A 24117-nucleotide genomic window follows, 5' to 3' on the forward strand; every position below is an offset into this window, starting at 1 on the left:
GCAAGTCAAAAGGTTTATTTTACCTGATCAAAATGGCAGTTTAAATTGCACACACAGGCTTTGTAATGCCAAGCTTGAGCATGTTTAATGGGCTACTTAAGTGGGTGGCACAATAAGTGCTGCCGGCCCACTAGTAGTATTTAATTTACAGGTCCTCAGCACACTTTACTCGGGATTATAAGCAAAGTGAATATGCCAGTTTGGTGTAGGCCAATTTTGCCATTTATAGAAGAGAGACAACCAGCACTTTAGCACTGGTTAGCAGTGGAAAAGTGCTCAGAGTCCTAAGCCCAGCAAAAATGAGATCAGGAAAACGTTGGGGAGGAAGGCAAAAGGTTGGGGGAAGACCACCCTAAGGCTGACAGATCTAAGAACCATACATCCAACTGGCCACAAACATGATGGATCCATGCATTGCCTGGCCTGACCAATCTTGGGATTGGTAGATAGACAGCTACCTACATTGCCTGAATGAATTAGTCTGAAAGGAAAAATCTTGATAATTCCTCATTGAATTTTGGGCCTTTACTGCTCAGGGTGATGGTCCCATCCATACACATAGGGTACCATTTTTATTGGGAGATGTGTAGGCACATTGTATGGTGGGAATTCGGTCGCTCGCCACAGATTCGGGGGCATTTCCTCATTTAAATGTGAGGAAAATCTGATATTCTATTCAAAGTTTGATGTTTGCATGACATGATGGTTAAGGAAAGGTGGTGGAATCCATGTAACCCACCCAGCTTGACAACCTTGAGTGTCTATTTTTCGAATATATCTGAGTTAGGTCGTTTTCCATGGGTGCCTGCAAGCCCAAGCTTAAATCATCAGTTACCCATATTGCTCGAATGAGTGCATTTCAAAGGAAATATCCTGATGTTTCATTGTTGTATTTTGAGGACTTCCCTATTGCAGGAAATAGGCTCACCTTCACAAATGGAGTGCCATTTCTATCTGGAGAAGTGTGAAATACAGAGTAATAGAATATTTGTTATTAGTAACAGACATTTTTTCCATTTGTGGCCTTCAAATGTAAATGTAAATGTAAATCCAGTACTTGTATAGCGCACAAATCACCCCTGAATGGGTCTCTCGGTGCTGGGGGCCTTTGGGAAGATTAAGCGAGCTTTTGCCCAGAGTCACATGGTGCTGGGCAGACCCCTGCCATCGGAGCAAGGGATCGAACCGTGATCCCCAGCGTCCAGTATCAGTCGCCCTGGCCGCGGTGCCACACCTCTCCCCTGAAAGGTAGTTTGCAAGAAAGAACACATTTAACAAAATGTCTTCTGACTTACATGGTATTATGGTTAACCCCAAATATAGATTTGCACAAATAACCATTATTCATGTACTTATTATCAGGCATATATGCCCCCTGCCATGTCATTGTTGTCAATGGAGATCCAAATATTTCAATGTTCTGAAAAACTTTCAGTCCTTTAGCATTCTGCCATTATCGGGTTCGTTCTAAAACACTTTTATTCATTGGGTACTTTTCTTGTCTTGCATATTTAGGTTTTCTGTCTATGTTTTTATTTAACTTCCCCTCAAAAGTAGAAAGACTGCTTCTCTAATGTATTTTGGGAGAATAGCATCTTCTTCCCATTTTTTAAATAACCCTTGTAGATGAAATGTTACATTTTGCAGAAGACTTAGATCTATCCAAATGTTAATTTTGTTTTCATAAAATGTATTCTTTGTACTATATTTCACCAATCATCGACTTGTGGTTTTAATTACTTTCCCATTTCACTATAATTTCTATTCAGTATTGTACTATGAAGTTGATGGTTTTGTGAAATTAATTTCCTCAATTAATGTGTTTAATACTTCATAATAATGATCTGAAACATCCAATGAAATTGTCAGTAACTCTAGAGAATTAAACTAGGAAGGAATTATTTGTTGATATGTTATATTTTTCTAAATTTATATTTTTGTTTATTTCCTCTATGGCAACGAGCTGTAACTTTTGACCCACAGGTACCTAGCTAGAGTTTTAATTCAGTTCATAATCGCCCTGTCTAAATTGAGCTGAATGTGGTGAGCAAGAAGCAGGAACAATACCAAAGGATCAATCATTCTAGTACTGTGTAGGTTTCAGCACCCGGTTCCTAGAATCAAAAAGCCACCTGTCTCAAAATGTGAAGGGCATTATTGAACTCACAAGTACCAGACAACACCTTAATTGTGGTTTGAATGGCCACTGAAACTTCAACAATTCAAGTGTGGAGTTTCGTCTGCGTACATAGTTTATTTAACAAAACAGAGGGTTTTACAAAATATTGCACTTTAAGAGCAGCAGCCAAGGAAACCAGAGCAGGAGTCATCAAGGGTGGATTATTAACCTCCTACTTTAGCCTGTATGACACAATGAACCCTAATCCTAGTAAAGCCAGGCCCTTAAATGAACACTATAAATGTGCAGACATGGTAACACCAAACACCACTTCACCCACAAAAGCATCAGAAGACAATCAATCCTTGTGCAAGCTGCTCCTGGTAAGTTATTGCTTTTAACCTTCAGATTGCTTTTTCAGAGCTGCATGAAAGGGTAACCAGTCGAATGGATTTAGGTTTTGATCATTTCTGAGTTATTTTAGGGTAAACTTGAATGGCCATTACTAAAACAGTTTATAATTACATCTGAAAAACCCACACCGATGTACTTTATTGCACACATAGAAAGCCTGGAATCAATCCATATAATACATGTCTTTCTGGACCAAATGATCCACAAATGCAAACCTAGGAGTAAGGTGGACATATAGCTGTTCAATTTTGAACCACAATCCCTGTCAATGATAGTATGTATATGCGTTATACATTTTGTGTAAAAAGCATACCATGCATATCTGTTCGACAATCTTGATTTAGAAGACTGTAAAGCTGTTGAAATTAAAACAGCACAATTTGGGGGTGAAATATCCATTTGGAAATGATTCTTCTAAAGTTTGAGCTCGCAGATGATTGTTTAAGTCTCTTGCTTATCCATATGTTGCACGGACAAGCAAAGCCTCTTGCTGACTGATTTACGAATTTTAAAATTAATAAAATGACTGACATACGGATATTTTGCTTATATCCTCAATTTGAAATCAGGATTCTGGGCTTAAGTCTCAAAAAAAGGCAGGTTAGAATCTATGAATTATTGGTTTTAGTAGTATGATTTACATAGATTTTAAAATGTCAGGAAATTCACCAAAATCCAAAGAACTTTACATGGAAATCTATACAAATCACATTTTTCCATGCCTATATTTAGCCTAATATTTAACAGCCTGATTTGCCATTATTGGAAAATCTGATTGTTTCCAGTAGTATTTAAGTTGTAAATGACCCTTCGTCTTCTTTTTTCCCACATGGAGCGTTGCATCTGGACGGAAGCACTCCCCATGTGCCTTATAAAGCATATATATATTAGGCCAGCGTTGATGACCCTAACTTAGGTGCCTAAATTGGGTGAAAAAAACACACAGGGCATGATTCACAAAGGTAAACTTAGACTTCAGGTCTAAATTTACCTTTGTGAATTGAGATTTTAGACTTCAGGTCTATAGTTTGACTTCTGGTCTAAAGCTAGACTTTGGGTCTAAGTTTACCTTTGTGAATCGGACCTTTGGAATGTGTGTGAATGCCGTCATATTTTTTTTATTTCATTAAAAAACACAATTGCGTTAAAGCAAAGTGGAAAAAAGACAACAAAAGGCGAACAATTCAGCTAACAAAAGGCTAAATATATTTGTGTGTTTGTTAAATTTGTCCATTTTGTCTCAATCTATTAAATGGCACTATCTCATATTTATCATGCACATTCATATGCAAAATTCAATGAAAGGGCTTTCCAACTGTAAGGCAAACATGCATCAATATACAAAAAATATATGGCATAGCAACAACATTTCTGCAGAAATAATAGTTAGCTGCTCCAGCCACGTAGTTCTTCAAAAGCCGAATAATTTAAAGATTCTAAAAATAGTTTCTGTCTCTACCGATGAAAAGTTATTAAAATGTAGCAAACAGTGGTGCAACACAGTGATTCACATTTTATTGCGCCAACAGGTCACTTTTCAGCCCCTGGATGCTGTATTATGCATGCAAACAGGTGAAAATGTGTCAAGATGCTGGATACACCTTCTACAATTGGGCTGTCAGAAGGGATTTTGTCTGTTTGCAGGGGGATTTCTGTTAATGAATAGAGATGTTACAAGAGGTCCTACTGCGTGAGATGGAGCAATCACAAAACTAAAGAAAAGTTGTAAAACATATCTGCGAGGTACTGAATAAGTGAGGCAACCATTTATCGCAGGAAATCTGAATAGATGAGCCTGTTTTCTGTGCGGTGCCCCACAGCGACTGTTTCACACAGTGCCTTACTCTGGGTTGTGGAGAGGCGAATGTCCATATAATTGCGCTTCTACACAATATTCTTTTAAATTCTTCTTGAAAAACCTATGTGAATATCATGTGCTAAATCTATATATTTTTTTTTAAATTAAAAAACCAATGTTTTCGCACTGGGATCCATTTTACATGAAAGTGTGCTAAATAGTAAAATAGCTATATAATATTGCCACAAAGTGTGCCGAATAGTTACCTTTCAATGCCTCAATGCCACAAAATTGGCTGTGCCTTGCTACTTAATTTTCTTTTCACTACTGTATAGTTTAGTGCCTAACTCCACTGGTACTGAATATAGGTCACATGTATAACTATGGAGCCAATTTTAACCTCCAACATAACGAAACTCTGGTGCAAGTGTTCTGCCAATCACTATCAGAGATCATGGCTGGTACTTCAGAAATGTACTCTTTATTAACCATTCGTTTTATCATATTTCCTTGTAGATACCATTCATAAAAGATGAGGACCTTGGTTGTGGTGTCCTGCCTTCTGGCCTTAGCCGTCTGCATTGCGGTGAGTGATGATGTGTGGGACATTAGTGGACATGTAGTACTTTGTTAGTCTCACTTAACAATGCTTTTAGGGAAAACGTCTCACGAGTTTCTGTTGATAAGCTGATATTCCACTTTCATGTGTCCCTAAAATGGGAATCGGAAACACATCGCACTGCACTCTTAGGGTTCAAGAGATACTTTTGGATTGTCTGGGTGTTTGAAGCATTTCAAAACTTGTCTATTTTTAAAAATGACCTTCAATATTGATCAGTTTGAAGTGATCATAGGGCATGTGCAGTGTGCAATATTTCGTTTGGACAGCACCAGTTTATATATGTGTTTCGAATAACCATTTTGAAAAATCCATGGCTAACATAAATGATAATACTGTATTGGTTGTTAAAGCCTCTACTGTGCAGTGCAGGCTCATAAGGGGAGAAAGTACATTAAACTACCCTTGTGATTCTTTTATTACACATCTAGAATTAGGAACAAAATGCTGTTTACTTAAAGGGGAAACAAAAAGTGTAATATAATGGTTAAAGTACCCTCTGCCGTACATTATAAGGATATTGCAAGTCACTGAGGAGTTCAATAACCATATAAAGGAATGAGGCTGAAGGACAAATTCTATTATGAAGTTATTGAACTCAGAGTAGACTTGTAATTCCCTTATCGTGTACCCCAGGGGCTACTTAATCCTATTTAATACATGGTCACACCATCACCTTTCCCACAAACCACTTAAAACCTTGGTTCGCAGCTTGAGCATGTTTGCAAACATGAAGTAAAAAATAAAACCTCTAGGGCAAAATTAAATATATCAACGACCTGTTAGATATTTATTGCAAACAGATATTAGAAAAAGTTCAACACAATTACGTGTAAAAAAAAAGCATTAAAAAAAGCTGGTGTCGCTGAGAATGAGTAAAAACACGCAGAAAGATTCTTGCTTTTCTCTATCTAAGGAGTGCAAAAAGTAAACATATTCTTTCTGCTTGTTATTGTAACCTATTAAACAGACCAGAATTAAAAAAAAGCAATGTTCTAGTTTGGTGCTTTAAACAGCTGCTTCAACAATGCTTGGTGAGCTGACCTGCCTTTCACCTTGGCTGCTTGCTATGGCAGCAGGCACTGCGACATCAGAACTCGACTGGAATAACATATAAAATAGAGTTCTGATGTCTCTTCTTTATAATCGGCAACTGAGTGCATCACTAGGCACCACTTATAAAGAAATTAGAAACATGCCTTTAAACAGGGATTACAGAATCCCATGAATTATATTAGAATTTAAAGGAGAGGACTTTTATCTGCCATTGTTCTCCCTCTATGCTGTGGTCTTTTGTGGGGATTCCAATCTTCTATACTGGAAAGGTTTCTTGCTATCATGCAACCACACTGCTTAGAGTGTGGTCATAACACATTGCCACTTGATATAATTACACGGTCTGAGAATGAGCAGGAGCTGCCTGCATTGAAACTGTTGCTCCTGCACTTTAGCCTAATGACCCACCCATTTCTTGTTCCATCTTGCCCCCTGCCATCAACATTTTGCCACTGCACTTCCTCTCTCTCTCTTGCTTTGGGATTCTGTATAGGAGTGTTCTTCCTCACATGACTTAGGTACAACAGAGGGTCACAATACTGACAAAGTCCTATACATTATTATTCTTGTAGAGAATTAATAATCTACACTCCCTTGCCCTACTTTTTCCATTTCACTTTCAGTGGTGCCCTGTCTACTATGGAATTTCCACATCAAAGGTGCTTCTTTCTGACTTTCTCTTCATGATACGAAGATTCCACCAATAGCAGAATTAACTCACTTTTTATTTGCAAAAGTTGATTCATTGGACGATAAGATCTGATCACAAATTAGGCATAAACCTTTATGTAATACCTTGTTTTTCAAAGATGTTTTTGCAACAGGAACAAACATGTGGGCTTCACAAATGTACCAATTTTCCCATCTGGGTTCTAACAAGTGCAAATAGTCTATGAGAGTTGCAATATGGTGGAAGGTGTACCCGTCGTGTTCTGAAAGAGTATCTTGTCTGTCGAACTCTAAATAAAGTTGTTCTTTCTTGCATTTTCCTCACTGTTGAGTGGAAGGATTGAAGTATGCAGTATAATTCTGACTCACTAAGTGATGCTCAACTAATCATGAACTATGATTGGCTGTGACTGACTCAGGACATAGATATGTCAAGGTTCATGTTTCAGATTATAATTAAATTGAAACCCTCATATGAACCCATGGAGACTGAAAACACAGAGGACCCTATTCTGGAAGGATTGGCAGCTATAATCTGCCAACCCACTACAGTCTTGAGCAGAAGGAAATGGAGACAGCCAGGGTAACTTTGATCTCCAGGGATTAAAAATAAAAATATGGAGTATGTGGGATGTCTCTCTCAGTTCTCGAATAAGTATTGAGCACTCGTAGGTAATTGCACAGGTTTTAGCACATTTGAAGGTCAACCTTTAGTGACGCCCCAGTCTCCTGTAGATAGACAGCCAGTGCTACTGCAATTTCTCTGCCACTGGGCACTTAGTGAAATGCAATTCATTGCTGAAATGTGTTTTCAACCTATTTAATGGGCAGTATGTCACTACTGGTGGTATTCACCATTTATCATATAACATTACCGCATTTTCTGTAAGGGAACTTCTACAATACACTGTTGATAATGTCACGCTCCCAGAATCTTAGTGAATGAGGAAAAAGTGTGTGAAATGCACATGGCAGATTTGACCTCTTATTGGTCCTGCTTTGCAGCAGTTATAAATCAGAAAGGGCTCATTGTCAAAAGAGTGGCATCTGAGATGATGGTTGGGATAGCAATTCAAACCTTGTCTATAATAGCAGCTGGAATCAGCGTGGGAGCTGATGGAAGAAACAGCAGTGTTCTGCCACTGAGATAGGTTTAGAGGTTAGCAGAATATTTCAGTGACAAGTGGTAAGGGTAACCATAAGGGAATGGTTGATAAAAGTGTCGCTCTTACATTACATTGCACCTCAACTACACCTGACAAAATATTTATCTTCCCTCCTTTCCAGGCCTTTGAACGGGATGAGAGGAGTGCAAGTGACAGTGGTGTAAGTATGAGACATTCTGCAATAGTTTCTTACATCCTGCAGTGACCACGGCATTCTACCTTTGAAATGCTTATATTTCTCGTCAGTACATTGTATCTGATTTGCCAGTCTTTATAAAATATTTTTCTGAACTTTCTGTGGATAATATTCAGGCTTCTGTGATTGAATGATTTTAGGGTCTACAACATCTGGACCATGAATAAGGCACTTCGATAAAATAAAAGGAAGGAAACTATTCAGTTTGAACCAATGGTACTTACTTTGATTAGTACTATTAGTGACATGGACCAACCACATCTAAATTGTTTGTGACATTCTTTGAGATAGAACAGTACATCTCCACTGCTATTTCTCTAGAAAGGAACACAAGTAATCCCAGATGGGCAAGAGAGACTGTGTCTGACTCCATGTTTGATCTTTGACATTTCTCTTTCTTACTTTTTCTTTACATTATTCCTAGATACATTGGTCAAACATGCAACATATCAGCAATTCATCTATAATAGTTAATTCTTGATGTGTTTTCCTATTGAATCTGCCTATATAGGTCCACTTCAGAGGTGAAGCGCAGAGTCCAGCAACTATTTTATGAACCTGTGGGGCCTAAAGTGAATTCATTTAAACCAATATTTCTCTGAGTTAGTATGTTATTTTCAGACAGCATAGATCAGAAATTTAAAGAGGCAACCCTCGCTCACTGTTTCAAAGCAGTTCTGTCAGAAATTAAAGCAGTAACTCAGAAAATAATCAGGTTAAATTAATTAACTATATCCCTTACTGAAACATAAACTAGGCGCTGGGATTTGAGCTGCGCCATTAAAGCTCATAATGATATGGAGTCCTTTTAGCTATATTCCTATGAATAGCTCATATAGTAAAAGGCTTGAAGCATAAGATCTATTTCACAAGTGTGCTCTAATGTCCTGGGGCCAGCTAAGCAGTCACATTTGTATATTTCTATATGTGCATTGTGTTTCCCTTCTCAATCCTGGACAAGTGAATCCTCTCACTGCATGTCGTTGAAAATCAAGTCATGATGAGGGATGAAACAAACAGTATAAATCAAAGCTCCGATCATCAGTAGATTTGATGTCAGATGCTTCAAACCATTGTGTTTTTAGACTGAAATCTTCAGACTCTCATTTGTACAGACCTATGCGTGGGAAATAGGCAACTGTAATGCGTGAATGTGATCAAAGTCGATGTGATAAATGAATATAGAGCAGTGACTTTCTGCTGCAAGAAAATGTTTGATGATGGACTCAAAAAATTGACTCTTTTGTGGGTGTAGGTCTTACTTGTATTAATGACTGTAATTTCAAGTTTGGTATTCTAAAAACCTGAAGTTACACTCATAAAGGGATTTACACCTGCATAATATTAGCCCAAGTTGGTTAATACTATACATTGTTATTCCCCAGAGAAAGGGGGTGGGCACTCTAGCAAAAGGATGCCCTGAAATCTTAGGAACAACCCACACACCAATGATTTTCTGAATATGGTAATATTAACATTCACATACTTGTAACCTATTGCAATCTTAGCAATGCACAGAGATGTAATCCTGTGAAAAGAATAAGTAAATCCCTTTCTTGAGTCCAAATGTGAACTCAAAATCTTCAAAACTGATGGAAAAGGAGAAGCTCTTTATCAGTTGTGAAAAATAATTTCCTTTGGGGGAAAATGAAACAAACTGAAATATGTGATTGTACGCATGGGAGGGTATTGTGCCATGTACACTGGTACACTAAGAAAATTACAATTATGGAAAACATTTAACATTTATGTAAGAAGTGATTAATATACAGAATAATATATGGGCAACAGTGAACATCAGAGATGTTTTTCAGCAAGAGGTTCTGAGTAACATGAATTAATAACAAGTGTTTGTAATGTCTATGGTGTCAGTCAGAACTTCTTGATGAAAAACATCAGTGTTATTTACTGTTACTAAGCTTTATTTTTATTATATGTATGGTCCCCAGAATCATCTGCTCCTCCTTTCAACTGTTGCTCAATGACATAGGTTTGTCTGGGAGCCATACATAAGATGACCTCTCCTCCCTGTTCCAGATTCTGTAATAAAACTGGCTTCCTGCTCCCCACCAACCCCAGAGAGCTTCCTGCCACTTCCTTACCAAAGCAATGTGAGAACAAGTGCTGCTCTCAAAGGCTCCCAGAGAGCAATGCCACTGTAGTCTGGAATTACTTTATGACGTAGCAACAAAGGGAAATAACTTTTCTCTCTCACTCGTGTTATGTCATAGCAGTGGGTAATGAAAGTCTGGTATTATGATAGAGACTTCAAATGAAAGAGATAAATCATATACGGAATTATAGATGGTAGATGGGTAGCAACCTCATAGACCACTTTTAACCCAGCTATAATTTCATTTCATGTTTGGCCTCTAAATACATCTGGCCCTGATTTCAACTGCTAGAGACAGAGAAGTAATGAGGAGGCCATGGGCTCTCTTCTCTGTCCCAGATTTGAAAACAAAATTCATGGCCTCCTACAACCCATCCCAAACAACTCTCTATGCCTTCCCTTCCAACGCATCAAGAAGGTGTGCACACTGACCTCCAGTGCTTCTTTGGCAGGCTCTTAGAGAGCGCACACAGAGCAACCTGGAATTCTTTTGTGACATAGCAACTGTGGTTAACAAGTTCTGTTACCCATTGTTTGTATGTCTTAGTAGTGAATTACTAGATTTAGAATCCAGCTGTTTATTTCAAAGTCTCTGTTTAGGTGTCATACATGACATGTAGAATTAGAGATGGTTAACATGAAGTATAGAGATGTTTTTCAGGAAGGTGTTCAGAGGGAAATAAAATTAACAACAAGAGCAAAGCTCGAGCTGACTATAATGTCACTCAGAACCCCAGGTGAAAAAACATCACTGTAATCCACTTTTCACCCAGCTATAATGTCATGTTATATATGGCTCCAAATGTATCTGCCCCTGCTCTCATCTGCTATAAAGGGACAGAGGAGTAAAACGAAACCATACAAAATATGGCCTGTTCTCCCCGTCCAAATTAAACAAAATTAACAATAAGTGGCATCCTGCCACCCAACCCCTCTACTCTGTGCCTCCCCTCTCCTCCAGAAGCTGTGCTCCTTGCTTTCCAGCACTGCTCTGACAGGCTCTCACAGGGCTCAGCTAGAGCAGCCTGGAATTTCTTTTTGATGTAGCAACTGTGTTCAATACATTCTTTTACCCACCTCTGTTTCGTTATAACAATGAATTATTAGATTTAGAGTCCAGTCATTCATGCTAATGGCGCTCTATGTGAGCCACAGAAATCAAACCTTTTTCAGGACTGCCTTTGTAAACATTTGTGAATTCCTGCAATTCGGAAATCTACATCCATGCAAAGGAGTCTACCTGCAGTCCAAATATCAAGGCTAATACATTTGGTGCCTACATAATGTGAAGGAAAACAGCAGCTCCTTTCATAAACATTCACAATTAGGTCACTCTGTGATCAGAATACATTGAAGGCCTGTGTTTCCCATTGCAGTTGTTACGGACTCAACAATTCAACACACACTTTCATACTTCCAGTCCTTGAAGTTTTGTTTTTTTGGGGGAAGGATGTGAATGGTTCCAAGCCACACCATAAAAAGCTATATTTATGTATCAGAAAGGGTGACTACCTGCAGTGAATGTGCTTTGAATCCTAAATTATAGGGTGTTGTTTTGATGTCCATGAAAATATACCTTTGTTGTTATGTACTGCTTTGTGTGCCTCTACTGAGCAAAAACCTTGATAAATGTCTCCTATGATTATAGTGTGATGTCGTGTTATGTACATCTGTATTATAAGTTATTTGAGTGTAGCATATTTTTTATTGTGTGTTCTCTATTTTCCAGTCGCATGAAAAAAAATGGCACAAGAAGAAGCATCATTATCATCGTCGTACAACAACTCCAACCACTACTACTCGAACTACCACTACTCCAACCACTACCACTCCAACCACCACTACCCCAACCACTACCACTCCAACCACTACTACTCCAACCACTACTACACCAACAACAACTACTCCCACTACGACCAAGCCTGCCACGGCTCAAGGTTAAATATGAAATCAGGTATGTGATGCATGCACCAGTAAACATTATAGAAATATTTAATCATTTTGTGTGGGGACAGTCTTCTAAACAACAAGAGGCCAACAATCAGAAATCACAACAATCACACTCTTTTTTCACCATTGTCCTCATTTTTAACGTTGATAAATATGGGAATAATGAAATATGAAAGAAATCTTTATGGTGGTTATAAAAACAAACATGTTCACCAAAGTATGTGTTAATAGCACCAACCTCAAGTGCATGTGTACAAATATACCTAGCAGCTCTACACTTTTGTGATAGCAGAATATTGTACATAGTCCTACCGTGTTGGTTCCCTAGCATTGTGAGTGTTATAATACAAGTTTTGATAACCCCACCCTCAGAAACAAGCATGTCTTTAATAAAATATTATTAGACACATAAAGAGAAAAATAGTTATTCACATGCTTATTTAGCATGAGGCCATGGAAAGGAGGGGAAATGAGGTTGCAGAAAGTCAATGATGCATCAAGCACATTCTATCACTGTATTTCAACAAATCCAACATTTCTCAAAAAGAAATCTCAATTTAAACAGTGGGAAGCAAATGAAGAGACAATATAAACATAGCTGGCAAACGCCACTCTTCACTCTCCAGCTGCTTCACAGCACCAGCTTGAACATCAGAAGATGTGGATTAAACATTTGAGGGTAGTTTATTATCAACTGGATTCATATTGTTTAATAACTTGGCAAAATTATTGAAAATTTGAAACACCATGTACAGCTTAGAACATTGGAGAACAAGTACTCCTGCCTAGATATCCGCTGTTTTGAGCTGCAAAGATGAATGATATGGAAACATTGTCTGGGCAGAATAGAATCCGGTTGCATCTGTATTCCCCCTGCCCATGTGGCATATTGTGTAAGGTGTTGTTTTGATCTATTGTGCAACTATACACAACAGGCTGAAATTCTGTAGGTGGGGGGGTCTCAATCTGAACAGCATTGAAAGATAAATAAGCATCACTGAAAGTAAAATATCACTAAAAGAAAGGTATGTATGACAGCAGCCCTCTCTTATGGGAATTTGCCGTGCAATGTGACCACCATTCACAGCCCGGTCATTGCTTGTAAATAGAAGGTCCACAGTGGGGAAGAAATGCCACCTCATCTTCCAATTTAGTGATGCTGTAGTCAGGTGGACCAAAAAGGTCACCAGGGAGCCTTTGCCAAATTATGTGAAAAAGAAACTTGTACAGCTTTATCATGTCCCCTTAGTAAACATTACCTTCCTACCTTAGACAAACATACTGTATATTGCATTGAGCAAATTTGTAGCTAATTTACAATGGGTTGCATTTTAATTTGTTTAAAGCCACAATCATCCTGATTTTGCACCCACAAAAATGTTTTGCACAACTGTTCCTTAAAAATGTCCATGTTGCGCTGCCACGGGGAAGCATGAGATGGGAAGAAAACAATCTGTAGCAGCACTTCTTTGGATGATCACAATTTAGGAATCTTGGACAGTAAAGACTTTTTTTTATATTTCACCCTTTGAAATGTTGAGTCGAAAGATGCATTTCCTCTCACCCAGAATTCACAGCACCCACTGGGTGACAAGAAAACCTTTATTAACAATTTTAATCGATGACACCCCAGTCATTCCCAGGCATGATCCTCTCAAAGACATTTATGCTTAACTGTGCTTTTTATGATTTTGTCTTTGCCAATTTTATTTATACACTTCTATAGCTTTCACCAATGTTTTTCAAACTGTTATTTCTCATCTCAACAATATATTTATTTAATAAATATATTCAGCAAGATTATTAAAAGTTTTGACAAAAAATTCTGTGTATACCCAAAGAATCTGGGTATAAAAGGTTATATACAGCTTGTCTGAAAGGGATGCATGATAGCTAGTGATTGAAAGTCCAGATACAGGATAGACAACCTACTATATTTACATATATACATCTCAACATATTTACACTAAGGGGTAAAGGGAAGGAATGGGTGTGCAAGAGAATTAATTATGACCACCATCAATCCAAGGCCGGTAGAATCTCAGAGTCATTTTGACAGTGGGTACAGAGGAGATGGAGTCCTGTCCAAATAGGAGTCAAGTCCCTAGGTATGATCTGAGTAGCTTGAATGAATAGACTTGTGAATAGACTTGTGAAGCAGCAGGGTGAGATTAGGGGGAACGAGAAAGGTTAAGATTAGTCATGTGAAAGGTGCAATAATTTGCATATGGAGTTAGCATTGTACATTGGTTTCTAGAATACAGATCAATTATAGCTTTAAAAAAACAAATCAACACCACATCCTCAATATACTATAAACTAATATGACTATGTTTCTTTACAGAAAGAGAAAAGAAGTTCATCTGAAGTGAAAAGAAACATCTGCTCTTTACTATCAGAAAGAAAACATCCCTTTTGAAATAAGTGGAGGTCTAATCTCCTAAATAGTTTAAAAAGCTGTATCTTATGTTCAGACTGTTCTTTTTAGTAAGATTTTGTTTCAATAAATAATTTCTTCACAATAACATTGTGTCTCAATGTGTTTTCTTGTTTACTCTTCTGGGAAAAGCATCTGCAAGTAGATGTTTCAGGTATACTTATTTTACATTTAATAAGCAGCAACTCAACCAGAGCTCACTGCAATATGTGGCTTTAGGCATAACCTTTCAGCCACAGGATTTTAGGATATCTTGAATAAAATAACTGCCACATTGGTCAGGGTATACAAACAGGTAAAGAGCCCTAGATCCAATAGAGCTGTTTTTTAGGATTTTTTGCCCAATTTTGTTCACAAGAGAATCATATCTCCAGATAATGATAGTAATTAACGTTTTCTATCTTCTTTGCCTGACCTCTGGCTCCTGCTACAGTTATGAGTTGAATCCCAAAATGCCTTCCATGTGAAACATCTTTAGCCACTTTTTCCCACCAGGTTTCAAGGATGAATTATTGGACCAGTCAACACTTTTGAATGTAATCCCAGCACTTATGTTTAGCCAGTGGTTGCAGGTAAGGCCTACCAGCGCTCATTTGGCTGGACTGGCACTTCTGCTTCTCATTAGAATTTGACCAAGTGAAAGGTGGGAGGGAAATAAGAGAAATCCATGACAAAGATAGAGAAAGCGGATGAAATAACCTGCAAGAGTGAGGAAAAGGGGCAGGGAGTGTCTGCTAGAGCATTAAAGAGCCATGAGGTGGAAGCAAGAATTCATAATTTTGGCATTTGGCACAGTGACATTCAAGAGACCCGGCCCCTGGCTTAAGACCAAAACTTTGAGCCCTGGCACTTATTCTTTTATGATTAAGTACTGTGTAATCTTGGATTACACAAATCCAGTGAAGGACGATGCGAACATCAAGTTGGTTCTATTCTTTGCAGAAATTTCCAATTTTCTTCTGCTGTTGTTAAATGTACTGACTTCACAGTGGCCATTAGGACAAGGCTTTAGTCTCATACTGTATTTGAAACTACCAGAAAGTTTAAACCCACACTCCTTATCCAGTTGTTTTCAGATGCTGTCAGGGTATGCCACTGGGTGTGCCACTCCAGTCTCAAGAACATGAAGAATCAATGGATATATTGCTCTTCCATTGACCCTAAGCAACAGCTACCACCTACCGAGTTCACCATGGAAGAGCAATGTAATAGATCATAATGACTTCACTTCTGATGAGGAAGATGGAGGGTTGGTATAAATAAATTGGAGTTGAACATAGAATATTTGATGACTCATCTTTTATACTGTCACCTGGGGTTCACTCAATTACAGCGCAAAGCCTAACTAGAGATGATACACCTGGTTTTGAGCTGTTACTTACAACCCTGATGAAGTCCGTTTAGGCCGAAATGTGTTGGCTGGGCTGAATTCATGTTTACATCTACAAAAAAAATAGAAATAAATCAAGATTTTTTCATCAAGATTCCATGGCTCCTGTGCATTACTAATGTACAGTCCTGTAATTACAGGTTGGACAATTTGTATACTTGATCTATCTTAATTATGATGTCTGGGCATGATCAATGACAGGAAAAAAAGATTAATGACATTATCAATGATAACACGTGTAGATAATACACCTCTATCCTGTATGTGTTAAGTATTAAATATTAAGATAAAGCAATGGTCACCTTGATACACTTAATTAAGAAAACTTTTTTTCACATGGAGGATTACAGATCTGTGAAGCTTAACACATGTTGCGATATATCGATAAATTGTGCAGCATATTTAACTCAGTTTGCAGCAGTTGTTGGTAAACCAAAGCTGCCCTACACTATATAACATTTTAAGTCCTGAGCAAAGGCCTAAGTATAGATTTCCTAGGTATGCTATAAAGGTCACAAAAGAAAAAAGGGAAGTTTTCATTGGGCTGTTTGCGTATTGCAACAGCAACAGCAAGGTCAACATCCCAATTTGCGGCTGATGGATATGAAACAAGGAGATGTGCCATGTTGAGACAGAACCTAACAAGTAAAAACGCTGTACACTGGGAATGCTAAGTAGAGTGGTGTTGTCTAGTTCCTACTAATCCATAGGATCTGCGCATTTCTTTGAACAACATAAACTAACGGCTTGGTACCAAGACTGATTCATGATACCACTAGAGGATATTTTAGCCAATACACCATTTAGCTCATAGTGAGGGTATGGCTATGTAGAGAGCTATGTTGCCCCGTGGATGAAGATAGAGATGACATTTGTACAAAAGAGACCTTGAACATGATGTTCAGGGCATTATGATAATGTTGTGCGAAACTCGATGTGTAAACAAGTTTCGTTTCAGGGAAACTAGCCCAACATTGCTGTGCACACAAATATGTGCAAAAGGTCACAGCTGACATTTTTTTGTGAGGACAATGTAGAAAATAAGCTGCTTCGCTACATGGGCTCAACCCAGGAATATACCAGTAGATTAGGTTCTATGTTGTTAGTTGTTTCCAACAAAGCAAACATCCCTACTGTCTTTTTTCCATACTCCCCCCTCCTCTCTCTCTCCCTTCGCATATGGTCCAAAAGGGGTTTTTTGATTGGCAACTTCATCGGCTTTATTGTATTCTGTGGCTTATCAATAAACATTTTGGTGGCCTATTTTGACTAATTAATTTTTCATGAACTGTAGCTACTGAATATTACAGGCTCTATCCAGGGCCAAACAGTCCTTAATCACCGCTCTCTTCAATGTTGCTTCAGTGCGGGACCAGGTAGACAGCCATAGCTTGATTGGCACTCGCTGATAGTATCACACAGATATCTGCTCCCTAATTCTGCATGACAGATGGAGGCAGGCACACATCCCGGTAAATGCAAAAGCCTGCGGAAGAAAATATTTTATGCAGATTGTAAAGATTCCAGGTGATGCCAACCCCATATGCCTGCTCCCCAGGTGGCCGCTGCAATGTGTCTGGACTTATAAATATTTAAAATTGCAACCAAAGGTCCAGCTTATTAGTAAACGTGTGGAAGGGTGCATATTTTGATCAAGATGGGTGCCTTTAACTTTGAAAAGATGATTCCAGTTCATTTATTTTCAAATGGGAGTCCTAGATATGCAAAGGTGTTTACTGTATGTTTCTGAAAAGGTCTTGCCATACCTTTAGGTCTGCCACATACCATAGTAAATGATTTTGACTTATTTGTTTGATACCTTAGTGAATCCATAATCTGCACAAACCTGTCTAGTAACCTCTGTAGGCCAATTTGCATTTGACACATTAGTATGCTGTCATCTTCAAACATGAGTACGGGTCAGCCTCTAATCCCCAACATATGGGGGGGCAGCCGCTATCTTCAGTAGGTGAAGGTCCAAATCATTGTTGTATATTCTCAACAAAAATGGAGCAAAGACACAGCCTTGCCATACTCCCTTACTGATGTAAATCAGAGGAGTACATTTGCCGTTTGGTAAATACCTAACACACCCTATCACCTTCTCATAAGGATGTGCAATGGCCTTGCCTCCACTCCCAGAGTCAGCAACTTCAACCAGAGTTCCCCTCTGTTAATATTATCTAAAGCTGCGCCAAGATCTATGAAGGCAATGTACAGGCCTTAACCCTTATATACTTATTATACAAAAGGTAAAGGTCCGGGCACTGGTCTATAGTGCCTAGACGGTGTCTGAATCTATATTACGTGGGCAATAAAATGCTCTCCTCGGTTGACCAGGTCTCTTTATAATCTAAGAGTATCCTGCCCAACACCATTATTGTGGAATCTATGAGTGAGATGGGCTGTCGCATTTGGGGACCCTTCTATCATCCTTTTTAAATATTAGTGCTATTATGGCTTTTGATCATGACATTGGGGACCCCTAGCCATTGTGCTATTCAGGAAATTCACTAGGATTGAGACCCACAGATCCATATTGCTCTTAAAAAGGTCTATTGAGACTCCATCTGGGCATGGAGCTTTGCTGTTAGGGCATCTCGCCATTGCACAATCTACCTCATTTAAAGTTACTGTGCAAGGCTCGCTTATCTCTAGGGCTGCGTTAATATCTTTGCCTTGCTTACCCTAGGTTTCCATAGGCAGGGCTACAAATTCCTTTGTAAAATAGGCTACCCATGTAGAGGACAGGATAGGAATATCCATGTTGGTATAATGGCCATTTTTAAAATATGGGGCATTAACCACTTTCCAAAATGTTATTGTATCTTTGGACAGACCGGCTTTCCTTAGCTTATCCTGCATTTCCCTTCTTATTGTATCATTTCTTTCACTAAGGACGTCTACAGGACGGCACTTCCTCCATATCCCTTGGAAATTTCTTCGGAGTACCATTTAACTGATTTTGGGCTTTTGAACAAGGACCATCAAACCACTTATGGATCTTTACTGCACAAGGATCACCAGGATTTGATAAACGTTTAGAGGTTCACCTGCATAGATCTATGTAAGCGTCCGGTATATCCCCTGGGGTTGCATCAGTGTCCAAACAAGTCGGCATTTCATCTCCATTACTTCCTACCAAACTTCCGAGCAGTTCCCTAGATTCCAAATCTACCCACTTACGCCTAATACCTATATTTTTGGAGTATTCAAGTAATGGCATGGTGTAAGTATGTATTGGGGCTTCTGGTCTGAAGCATAGCAGAAGCACTAATGAATTCTGGTCCTTATTATCTCAATGCTGAATTAAAAAATAACACTTTCCCTTTCATCTCTAGTGAAACTGCAATATAATCATTTAAACTGCCCTTACCTCTCCCCTAAACAATACTTGTCAACCAGCTGTGTCCTTCAACAAGTCAACTGTGAGTATGAGATTATGTCTAACCAGTATATTATTCAGCGAATCACCACATGGATTATGCTCAAAATGTTGGGGATAATCAAGATCGATATCCCGCAGGACACACATAGAGACACAGAGAATTGCATGAAATTGTACACATTCTTCAATTAAAGGCTCCCCCCTCCAAATAATATAATAATCATGCCTTAATCTTCCTACAACTTTAGTTATCACAGTGACCAGTTAATCCACAGTTATCGAATCACCACACTTAAAATTATTGTGATAGCATTTTATCAACACTATAACATGAAGCGAGTCAAAACTTCAAATCGGATAGTATGGTGAATCAAGAACCCTCTCTACTATCTGATAGGGCAACGTTTTTCTAATCATATCTAGCATTACAGCTCTGTTATGCCCATGAGCAACAGGCAACTCTGGAGTAGTTATTGCAAAAAACCCATTTCACATGTCCAAGTTTCCTGTAGATAAATTATGTGATAATCACCAATCTTGTTTGCCCATTCTGGACCTGTCAACTTCTGAGCAATCCCAGCAATGTTCCATGATAGAATACTTGTATCTTGGTAGGTATGGGACTGGGTGGACCGAAGCTCTGTGCACACGCATTGCTCCTTTGTCTCGAAAGGGGTGGGGAGCGAGCCACAACCTGAATAAAGTTGTTACCTACCATACCTATATCAGCCCGTTCTCCATCTCATAGCCCTTCCTCTCTGCCCAGTCCAAATAGGGAAGGAGACTAGACCTAATATTGTCCTCCACATTTTCCAGGAGGTCTTCAGATATGTTCCACATTTGCTATTTCACAAGTATTCAATATTCCCCAGTCAATCAACTTTAGCCAGGGTCGAAAAGAGGTTATACATAGGTATGACAAAAGGCACATCCTGGGATCTTCCCAATGAAGGATCCATACCATCAGACACAACTGGTGCCAGAGAGAAGGGCTATAGGAAAAACTCAGTGATACTGCTGTGATGGCACAGTTGCTTTTGGGCCTCTGCTAGCCTATGCAGTATGGTGGTGACTATATGAGCACTAGAAAAGTTGATGAAAATACAGTCACCCTTCTCCCTCTTCACTGTATTGCCCAACGAAGATATTTTCTGCACTAAAACAATGTTCTGTTAGGCACAGTTGCTACTCATATGCCCCAAGGACGAACATAACCAATGTATAGCCTTGGTTTTATGTGGGTCTCACGTGCAGTTTGGCCATGATACAGTGTTGGTAATTTTTTAGGATAATCACCAGTGGTGCCACCTCAGGTGGCAATTGAAGCACAAGTTGCACAATTAGTCACGCTTTACCAGAAATACTTTCAGCGGCAAGGGGGGGGCAGGAGGTAAAAGACTTGAATTTAGCTGTGGAGTTGGAGGGTGTTTAGCAGGAGCAATACCATGAACAATTTTCCCAAGTGGGTACTCCAGACGTTGCCACACTCACAGAGCCCTGACAATCTCTAGGGCTGATATTCTGGTCCCTAGTGCCACTGGCATATAATTTTTCCCTTATGCATGCAGGCCTGTCTCTCACTGCCAAATCTAAAAGATGCCCCTTGATATTTCTCATTGTCAAATCATTGCACGTCAGAGCTACCACTTTTGGGTTAATTAGTATAAAAAATAATGTGTTCTATACTTTTAAAGTCAAATTGAGGGCTAATAGTCTCTTTCACCGCAGGTTTTAAAACATGTTAAGAAGAAAATCCCTAGAGCCTGGTCCCTACTCCGACATATCCCCTCTCTTGTTGAGTTGTCTGGTTGCTGCGGCATGTTTCCTTATACCTGTTTTTGGCTGATTCATGCTCTACTGCTTCATTGTTGGAGGTGACCCCATTGGATCACTGGTCCCCTGGGGTTACTCCCATGTATCAAGTCCAAGGGTCCCTCACAAACACATGGTCTGTTCTTCGCCCGAATGCTGCTTTTTGCCTGTTGGCTCTGCACCACCGTCAACATCTCATCATATATGTGCCTATACATATTCTCTGTGCTCGTGAAGGAGGGCAAAGGGATCAATTCGGGTAGAGCTATTAGGTGTAGCCAATTTTAGGGCTTTCTTTGTGACTCCCAGTCTTTCCCCAGCACTTTCAATTTCTGTATTTATTGCCCCCATAGTGTTACTCAAGAAACATTTACTTGTTAAGAGGGGATATTTTTTGGCTACTGTAGAGGCAATAGAGGGTATTGATTTTCTCAGTAAAGTTCTTTGAGGTAGCCATAATACACTCCTGTTTGCTCCAAGTTGCTCCCTTTTCATCCATTATATGTATCAGATTCTCCCCATTGGTTTCTTTTCTCAGTAATCAAGCCAACATTTTACCTTATCCAGCTCTTTCCTTTAGAGACCCTGGGCCTTATTTAGATGTTGGCAGGACCGCGACAGAGTGGGCATTTTTGGTGGTTTTATCGGCAACCTAACTAGTAGTCAACCAACCCGATTTAGATGCTGCATTGCAAAGGACAAGAAGACCGCAGTGGTTCTGCTAACGCCACAAGAATTTCGCTCCCCGACCTCCTGGCACGATTGGCTGTAGGAGGCTGTAACAGGACTCCAGCCAGGATTACCATTGTTTGTAATTGGTTCTGGCTTGTTTGGGAGGGAATTTTAACAGGAATCCCTCCTATTTCGAGTCAGTAGAAATGGATGAAAAGGTTTCATGCTGCGGTTTCCTCCTGTTCTCCTTCGTCCAGGTCCCCCTGTCCTGTTGCACCTTGATTGTGACGGACCGGCACCATGTTTTGACGGACTGGAAGGTAAGTGTTGGTGGTGTGTATCGATATACATTGCAAGGTGTGTGTATGTTGGTGGAATATAGTGCAGAATACACATAATGCACAAAACACATATCCCACAGACACATATGTACACACACACAACATATATGTGATATACGTAAAAAAGACACTTACCTGTCTCCCTTCCTTCAGGGTCACCCCTCGTCAGTACTTCACTGACAGGACACCACCAGGCCAACAGATACTTCTAGATCTGCTTGATGAAATTGTCAAGCCTAGAATCTCTGGAAAAAACAGACATATTTATTACATTTGGGGTATATACTTGACAAAGTTCTTCCCAACCCAACTCCACATATGCCATTAAGTATCTTTTTTCTCTGTCCCTCTACATCAAAGTTGTCCTAAATGGGATGTATAATAAAGTCAAATTTCTACCTACCATGAAAAGGTAGAGTAGGAAAAGAAATGTATTTTCTATCATTTGCAACGGATGTTATGCAGTTATAATTTCCTGCTCAAATCATCAGTTTTCCTATCCATGAAATTTTGAAGCCTTGCATCTTTTGAAAAATCGTACATTGGTTATACTTGGGGCAAATAGGCTTACAAAGTAGAATTCAACTGCCACATACTGTGACATATCTCCCTTCGCATCTCTCTAAATCAATGTAGCTCTAACTGGGGCTACTATGGAACCAAACTGCTATACCCCTTGAAAAGTTTGAATAGATTATCACTTTGTTAACAAAGGGTCATGTGTTGTGATACTAATTTGTGTTTCTTGCAAGAAAGCAATTCTGACATTGAATATTCTTGTAAATGGTAGTATGCTATGGAATGTAGGCTAGTTGTAGAAGCTTCAAATGTTCCTAGAGTTTTACGGCCTGCCATACTACCCTACTTGCAGTTTTAGTCCCTGTAGCCTGGATTCCAGTTCAACCTGTTGACTGTCATATTTATTGCACATTGACATCACTAATGTCAACTCATTGAAGTGCCGCTCAAAAATCACAAAAATCAACAACTTAAGAACCCAAATCAATCCCCTACCAAGGATACAGACTGTCACATCTCACAAATCTCATTCAAAATCTAAACCTATTTCCCCCAAATCCACACAAATAATCTTTTTAGCAGAGATCCTGGCAATAATTCCTCACACGTCTGACTTTCCAAACCTGATTCTACCAATAACCCAACCAAGCTGTCAAGAAACATCAGCAAACAAAGAAAGAAATAACATTTGTGGAGCACTTGAGGTCTAATCCCCCCGATGTTTAATGCCCATCTAATCAGGCATCTAAGTTCCAAGCACAGTACTCCGCATAGTTCAGGCAGGGAAAAGGTGATCAGATAAGGGTGCACAGAGGCAATCTACAGTTATATCTGTTTCATCTCAGTGTGCCCACCATGAGCTTGTTAGAGCAATCATAAGGTTCAGGAGCAATGCATACACCCTGATACAATTACTGTCTATAGACACATTTAAAGCCCAGACTTGAGTCAGGTTCACCCAGCCACACCAAGAGTTACATGTAAATTCACCAGGAATCTGTACAGTGAGCTTGGAGCAGGCTCTTGTGCTTTAGCTTTGTCAAATCTTTTGTAAGTGGTAGTGAGGGCACATCTGCCATTTGTTAATAAATTCCTGTCACCTCTCATTCTTTTTTGCATCTTCCAGTCCTCAAGCCAAGCCAGCCTGCATCTGGAAATATGAAAAAGTGTGTTCTGCCAGCTTTATTCACCCTTAGCTTTGTGAGGAAAAGGAGCATGTATTTCAGGTTATCATCATGAGGTCTTAATTTTACTTCTTCATAGGACTTCCTCTGTTGCTGTGCATGCCACATATATTCAGGATAGATCTGAATTGTTAGGCACTCTTACTGTGCCCTCGTTCCCATTCCAGTCACTGCAGAATGGCGGCTCTATCTAAATAATTCAATACATGAGCTATAACACCCCATGTAGGAGCCCCTGGTATCAGAGAGGATGTCAAAACACTATGGACCTGGG

The 24117-nt window shown here is 39.3% G+C and overlaps 1 protein-coding gene across 1 annotated transcript; it reads left to right on the plus strand.

Annotated features, from left to right (window-relative positions):
- Window positions 1–2456: 2456 nt before the first annotated feature.
- On the plus strand, window positions 2457–12104 carry LOC146866284 (uncharacterized). The gene is made up of 4 exons (XM_085640824.1): window positions 2457–2502; window positions 4848–4917; window positions 7963–8001; window positions 11880–12104. The coding sequence occupies exons 2-4, from the start codon at window positions 4864–4866 to the stop codon at window positions 12090–12092; spliced, it is 306 nt and encodes a 101-aa protein (XP_085496950.1). The 5' UTR covers window positions 2457–2502; window positions 4848–4863; the 3' UTR covers window positions 12093–12104.
- Window positions 12105–24117: the final 12013 nt, after the last annotated feature.

This window comes from Triturus cristatus, chromosome 2_1 (assembly GCF_964204655.1).
Source record: "Triturus cristatus chromosome 2_1, aTriCri1.1, whole genome shotgun sequence".
NCBI lineage: Eukaryota > Metazoa > Chordata > Amphibia > Caudata > Salamandridae > Triturus > Triturus cristatus.